This window comes from Camellia sinensis, chromosome 12 (genome assembly GCF_055761805.1).
Source record: "Camellia sinensis isolate YWXY chromosome 12, ASM5576180v1, whole genome shotgun sequence".
Taxonomy (NCBI): domain Eukaryota; kingdom Viridiplantae; phylum Streptophyta; class Magnoliopsida; order Ericales; family Theaceae; genus Camellia; species Camellia sinensis.
Genome location: NC_138972.1, coordinates 151769411 through 151776802, shown reverse-complemented (window position 1 = coordinate 151776802; position 7392 = coordinate 151769411). Strand labels below are relative to the sequence as shown.

General features: G+C 39.4%; 1 protein-coding gene across 1 annotated transcript; it reads left to right on the top strand.

Annotated features, from left to right (window-relative positions):
- Nucleotides 1-2105: 2105 nt before the first annotated feature.
- On the top strand, nt 2106-6271 carry LOC145803981 (uncharacterized). The gene is made up of 4 exons (XM_082897385.1): nt 2106-2354; nt 2677-2955; nt 5462-5913; nt 6145-6271. Exons 1-4 carry the CDS (start codon nt 2106-2108, stop codon nt 6269-6271), a joined length of 1107 nt encoding a protein of 368 aa, XP_082753511.1.
- The last annotated feature ends 1121 nt before the right edge of the window (nt 6272-7392 follow it).

The window sequence follows — 7392 nt, the reverse complement described above, 5'->3', positions numbered from 1 at the left end:
AAACAAACAATTTAGAGGGCCTAAAAATAGAACTTTTTTGTATTATACACCAAGCTCAAAAATGAATTTAAGATAGGTAGAAATACAATGCAAAATTGGGGAATAAAGAGGCAAAATTGTTACCCTTGAAGACCCCTTTAACAATGGTGCTCCAACAGCTCCTTCTAGGTTGAAAACAGCTCCAAAACTTCAAAACCAACCTCTTAGAACCTCAGTAGCTAAGTGAAGGTGAAACACTATGTGTTTGTGTGCAATAGTAAGACACAAATGCACTTTAACACACACAAGAGGGAGATATAGAGATAGAAAGTGTATGGTTTCTAACCCTAGAACTCAAAACCCTAAAAATGGCTATCTAAAAATATCTCAAGTCTCTCAAGTGTCTCTAACCCTAAAGCCAAGAGAGAAGGCTCTCTCTTATAGAGCTTCTTGTCTTGTAAAGCTTACAAGACAAGCTTCCAAAGAGGGAGATCCCTCCATACACGTGTATGGAGGGGAGCCAAAAGCAAGATAGCTACGACAAAATATTTGAAAAAGCAGATGCACAGTAGTCGGCCGGCCAAAGATGCCATTTTGGCAAAAAATAGTGCCGACCGGCAACAAAGAGTGCCGACCGGTAATATACATTGCCGATGGCAGCAAAAACCAGCCGGTGGCCTCTAGCCACTGCCGGTGGTGTGTGGGGATGCCTCACAAGGCATTCCCTGCCCCTCCAAGGCAAAACACAAGTGTTTGGTGTGAAACCAGACACAAAACAGTCAAGTTCGGAGATCCTGAGGCAGGGCGCGTAGCCGAGAACTCCGGGAACTCCAAACGAACACAAACAAGGGATAATCACCGAGTGTTCAAACGGTGACGTCCAAGTCTTGAGGACGGTCAAAAATGGGGTGTCTACAGGGCCTGAGGCCATTTCATATATTAGATCGAATAATGAATGGGCCTAAGGCCGTATGATATGATTGCTATAAATTTCAGTTATGTACTCTTTTATTTTGATATTATTCACTAGGCTATCGCCCACTCTCATTTATGTGTGTGTAGGTGAGCAAAGAGATGTCCAAACCTAGCCCCAGTGAAAGACATGAGAGGAGTCAAGTTTTGTGGAGTCAACCCAAATGTCTCACGCACGAGACACTGCTTTGTTTCTTTTGGTTTACTCTTTTGTTATCTTGGTGAACATGTTGCACCACCTTTGTATATAAGCTTTTGGTTTGATTGACTATGATATGGACAAAATCATATATGGTCTTTCTTTTTGTGTGGGTTATTAATATACATATGTGAAATGTTATGATGTGCCATGTAAACACAACTCTCCACTATGGACAAAATTTTTAAGTTTGCTTCCATTTTGGCCCCTTAACTCTATTGAAATATGTTTTAATCAGGTTTGAGGCCATAGGTAATCTCTTGATTACTGGCCGGTTATGACCTTAACCCATAGGGGTGGGTTCGGGTCATGACAGAGTGGTATCAGAGCACGAGTTAATAACTCATACACTTGTCCAAATGAGCAATAAGCATCTAGAAAAGATCTAGGATGCATTCATGTGATAAGTATGAATTTGAAAGCATCAAGAACATGCTTAAATGCTTCAAGATGAATGATTATGTGCTATATGTTTGTGATTTACTTGCATTATGAATTATTTGAATATGTATGCTCTTTGGTGTATGCATACATGTGAACCTTTTTGTATAAAGAATAATGCAAGTCTAATCAGATGGTAAGAACAAGAGGTGATGAATTAGAGGAGTCTTCTACTGCCAGAATGGATAGGATGGAAAGATTGATTCAGGAAATGGAAGAAACATTGAGGCAACAACAACAGTGGCAACAATAGTGGCAACAACCATATCTTCCGCCTCCTTCTCCGGTACCACCTGTTCAAGACCTTCAGAATGATGACTGAATAATAGCTCTCACCAAAGAGTTTAAGAAAATGAAACAGCCACAATTTCATGGGGGATTGGATCCGTTAAAGGTTGAAGCATGGGTCCTCGGCATAGAGAAACTGTTTGAAGTGTTTCCTTATTTAGAAACACAAAAGGTACTTCTAGCCACTTTTACTCTTGAAGATGAGGCAAGAAGATGGTGGATGTTAATGCGTGAGAGCAACAAGGATATTGGTTGGGCACGATTTTTGGAGATTTTCTACGACAAATATTTTCCACAATGTGTCCGTAACAGAAAGGTGTCGGAGTTCATGGAACTTAAACAAAACAGCATGATAGTAGCTGAGTATGAGGCCAAGTTCACTGAGTTGGCCAGATTTGCACCACATGTGGTCGATACCAACTACAAGAAAGCGAGACATTTTGAAGGAGGGCTTCGAGGTGATATCTTAGAGAAGGTGAATGTTCTCAAGCTAGAAACCTATATTGGGGTGCTGGATCGGGCCATAATATCATAAGGTAACATAACCACACAGGTCAAATCAACAACTGACTAGAAAGGTAGTAAAAGACATGGCTTCTTTTCGAAGAAGAAATTTTCAAACAAGCAAAATACGGGCTTCTCAAGTACTTCGAATTCTTCCCGAGATACATCTCCAATGTGCAATATTTGTACTAAAAGGCATCGTGGAGTTTGTCACCGTGTGTCAAGAGCCTACTTTAAATGTGGTAAAGCATGGCATATGGCCAGAGATTGTAATCAGAACAACGGAGAGTTAGCTGCTAGCAGCCAAGTTCACTGAGTTGGCTAGATTTGCACCACATGTGGTCGATACCAACTACAAGAAAGCGAGGCATTTTGAAGGAGGGCTTCGAGATGATATCTTAGAGAAGGTGAATGTTCTCAAGCTGGAAACCTATATTAGGGTGCTGGACCGAGCCATAATATCAGAAGGTAACATAGCCATACAGGCCAAATCAACAACTGACTGGAAACGTAAAGACAAGGCTTCTTTTTTAAGAAGAAATTTGCAAACAAGCAGAATACAGGCTCCTCAAGTACTTCGAATTTTTCCCGAGATACATCTCCAATGTGCAATATTTGTACTAAAAGGCATCGTGGAGTTTGTCACCTTGTGTTAGGAGCCTGCTTTAAATGTGGTAAAGCAAGGCATATGGCTAGAGATTGTAATCAAAACAGTGGAAAGTTAGCTGCTAGCGGCCAAGTTCACTGAGTTGGCCAGATTTGCACCACATGTGGTCGATACCAACTACAAGAAAGTGAGGCATTTTGAAGGAGGGCTTCGAGATGATATCTTACAGAAGGTGAATGTTCTCAAGCTGGAAACCTATACTGGGGTGCTGGACTAGGCCATAATATCAGAAGGTAACATAGCCATACAGGCCAAATCATCAACTGATTGGAATGGTAGTAAAAGACAAGGCTTCTTTTCGAAGAAGAAATTTTCAAACAAGCAGAATATGGGCTCCTCAAGTACTTCGAATTCTTCCTAAGATACATCTCCAATGTGCAATATTTGTACTAAAAGACATCGTGGAGTTTATCACCGTGTGTCAGGAGCCTGCTTTAAATGTGGTAAAGCAAGGCATATGGCCAGAGATTGTAATCAGAACAGTGGAAAGTTAGCTGCTAGCTCAACGACATCGATCCCAAAACTAGGGAATACTATGAGGCCTACTACAACCGAAGATACCATGAGCCAAAGGAGAGTTTTTGCACTTGTTCCTGGCGATACATGAACCGCCGAAGCCGTTGTCTCAGGTACTATCTCTATATGCAATCACGATACTTTTGTGTTAATTGACTCCGGATCAACACACTCTTTCGTAACTTGTGCATTTGCATCTAGACTGAGTAGACTTGTAGAATCATTGCCATATTTGCTATGTGTATCTGCTCCATCCGGGGAATCTGTGTTGTATACATTTGTATATCAATTTTGTGACATGCGTATTGGGAATGGTATTCTATATGTAGATTTATTACTCTTGGACTTTAGACATTTTGATGTAATTCTGGGCATGGATTGGTTAACTAAATATTGTGCCACCATTGATTGTGTAACGAAACGGGTTGTATTTAAACCACTGGAATAGGAAGAAATTGTGTTTGTGGGTAATGGGGTAGTGCCTCCACCTTACTTGATATCGGCAATGAAAGCATGTGAATTGATTAGGAAAGGGTGCCAAGGTTACTTTTGTTGTGTGCTATCTGAACAAATTGTGAATGTTGAATTGAGTAGTATCCCTATTGTTACCGAATTTCTAGATGTATTTCCAAATGAATTGCTAGGGGAATTAGTGGACAGGGAGATAGAGTTTACTATTGAAGTTGTGCCAAGCACTCAACCAATTTCCAAAACTCCCTACAGAATGGCTATTACTGAAATGAAAGAATTGAAAGAACAATTGCAAGACCTACTTGAGAAAGGTGAGAAAGGGTTTATTCGACCTAGTACTTCACCATGGGGTGCACCGATGTTATTTGAGAAAAATAAAGATGAAACCTTACGCTTGTGTATTGACTATCGAGAATTGAACAAGGTGACAATAAAGAATAAATATCCCTTACCTCGTATTGATGACTTGTTTGACTAGTTGTAGAGATCATAAATGTTTTCCAAAATTGATTTGAGATCCAGGTATCACCAGTTGAAGGTAAAGGTAGAAGATGTTGAGAAAATCGCATTCAGAACGAGGTATGGTCATTATGAATTTCTTGTTATGCCATTTGGAGTGACTAATGCTCCTGCAGCATTTATGGACCTAATGAACCGAATTTTTAAGACTTACCTTGATGATTTTGTTATGGTTTTTATTGATAATATCTTGATATATTCAAAGAATAGAATTGAACATGAGCACCACTTGAGAACCGTCTTACAAACACTTAGAGAAAAGAAATTATTTGTCAAACTAAAGAAATGCGAATTTTGGTTGGATGAAGTTATTTTCTTAGGACATGTTATCAACAAGGAGGGGATTTAAGTGGACCCACAGAAGATAGAGGCAAATGTAAATTGGCTTACACCGACGAATGTAACAGAAGTCCGTAGTTTCATGGGCTTAGCTGGGTACTACATAAGGTTTGTAAAAGACTTTTCGAAAATAGTTGTGCCTCTTACCCAACGGACACTCAAGGGGAAACCGTTTAAATGGAATGATGAAAGAGAATCAGCCTTTCATGAACTGAAAACGAGACTGACCACTGCACCAGTGTTGACATTGCCCATAGGTACGAAAAACTTTGTAATTTTCAGTGATGCATCTTATAAGGGTCTGGGTTGTGTGTTAATGCAGAATGGGCAAGTAATTGCTTATGCCTCTTGACAGTTGAGGCCACATGAAAAGAACTACCCAACACATGACTTAGAATTGGCTGCAGTTGTATTTGCTTTAAAAATCTGGCGGCATTATTTGTATGGGGAAAAATGCGAAGTCTATACGGATCACAAAAGTTTGAAGTACTTCTTTACACATAAGGAGTTAAATATGTGACAGAGAAGATGGTTGGAATTGATAAAAGACTGATCTTCAAATTCAGTATCACCCCGAGAAAGCCAATGCAATTACTGATGCCTTAAGCAGAAAATCGACAGGGAAATTAACATGTTTACTTGCTGAACCGAAAGAAATTTTGCTAGATTTTGAGAGAACCGAGATTCAAGTTGTGTTACACGAACAAACCAGGTTGATCGCCACCATTTTAGCTGAACCAACAATAATTACTGAAATTAAGCGAAGGCAAAAAGAGGATGAGTCCCTCAAGAAAGTGATTAATGAATTTGAGGCAAGTCCAAACGCAAAGTTCAGCATCGAAGGTGAAGTGTTAAGATTTCAAAACCGAATGTGTGTCCCAAATGTTCCGAAACTAAAGAAGAGGATTTTAGATGAAGCTCATAAGTCAGTATTTGCTATGCATCCGAGTAATAACAAAATGTATCGGGAGTTGAAGCAAAGCTATTGGTGGGCCAAAATGAAGAAAGAAATTGTAGAGTATGTATCCAAGTGCCTTCAATGTTAGCAAGTTAAAGCTAAACATCAGAAATCGGGCGGTCTACTTCAACCTCTCCCTATTCTGGAATGGAAATGGGATCATGTGACTATGGACTTTGCTGTTGGTCTACCTTGAACTCCTCGAGGTATGAATTCTATTTGGGTTATAGTTGATAGACTAACTAAGTCTTCACATTTCCTGCCTGTTAAAACTACATTTGATGTTTATAGGATGGCTACTATATATGTTGATGAGATTGTTCGTTTACACAGAGTTCCGGTGTCCATTGTCTCAGATAGATATCCGAAATTTGTGTCTAGATTGTGGAAGAGTTTACAAAGAGCTATGGGAACATAATTGAGATTCAGTATCGCGTTCCATCCACAAACGGACAGGCAATCAGAACGGACCATACAAACCTTGGAAAGCATGATACAAATGTGTGCTTTAGATTTCCAAGGGAGTTGGGAGAACTATTTGCCACTAGTAAAGTTTGCATACAATAACGGCTTCCACTCCAGCATCGGTATGGCACCATACGAAGCTTTGTACGGTAGAAAGTGTAGATCGCCAATTTATTGGACAAAGGTCGGAGATAGGACTTTACTTGGGCCTGAAAATTGTGCAAGACACTTCTAAGAAGATCAAAATTATTCAACAAAGGCTCAAAACAGCCCAAAGTCGACAAAAGAGTTATGCAGATGTTCGAAGAAGACCTCTTGAGTACGAGGTCGGTGATCATGTGTTTATTTGTATAATTCCGTTGAAAGGCCAACTAAGATTTGGTAAGAAAGGTAAATTGTTGCCCCGTTACATTGGGTCGTTTCAAATCCTCGAAAGGCTAGGTCCAGTTGCTTATCGAGTCGCTTTGCCACCGAGATTCGAGCAAATGCACAATGTATTCCATGTATCAATGTTGAGGGGTTATCTTCGAGATCCATTTCATGTGATTGATTATCACCGGATCGCTCTTGATGAAAATATGGAATACACATAATGGCCAGAACGAATCATCAACCGACAAGTGAAGCAGTTGAGGAATAAGTCCATTCCAATGGTCAAGGTATAATGGAAGGAACACTATGGGAAGGACGCTACAAGGGAAAAAGAGGATGAGATACAACTATGTTATCCATATTTGTTTACGGACGAAGGTAAAATAAGTTTGGAGGACAAAACTTCCTAAAGGGGGGAAAATTGTGATAACCCTGTCTTGTGTTAAGTTAATTAATTGTGATTATGTGTTTAATATGATTTTGAGTGCTATTTATATGATTATATGTGTTTTTGGCTGTATATATGTTCACCGTAAGAAAATCTGTTCAATTTGCTGTTGTAAACTGAAAATTGAAGGCTTTATCGGCCACAGAAACCGAAATTGACTACACTATCGTGATTGACGTAATTTTTAGAGCCTACGATGAAATTTAATTGAAAAATTGATTCGAATCAAAATAATTAGATTCAGAATGATTAAA

What these genes read in the sequence shown, in the direction of transcription:
- LOC145803981 (XM_082897385.1), top strand. Translation starts at nt 2,106, where the DNA reads ATGCGTGAGAGCAACAAGGATATTGGTTGGGCACGATTTTTGGAGATT. An exon ending in GAGGTGATATCTTAGAGAAG is followed by an intron (nt 2,355 to 2,676) that starts GTGAATGTTCTC and finishes ACGGAGAGTTAG; the next exon opens with CTGCTAGCAGCCAAGTTCAC. An exon ending in ATGAAGAAAGAAATTGTAGA is followed by an intron (nt 5,914 to 6,144) that starts GTATGTATCCAA and finishes TGATGTTTATAG; the next exon opens with GATGGCTACTATATATGTTG.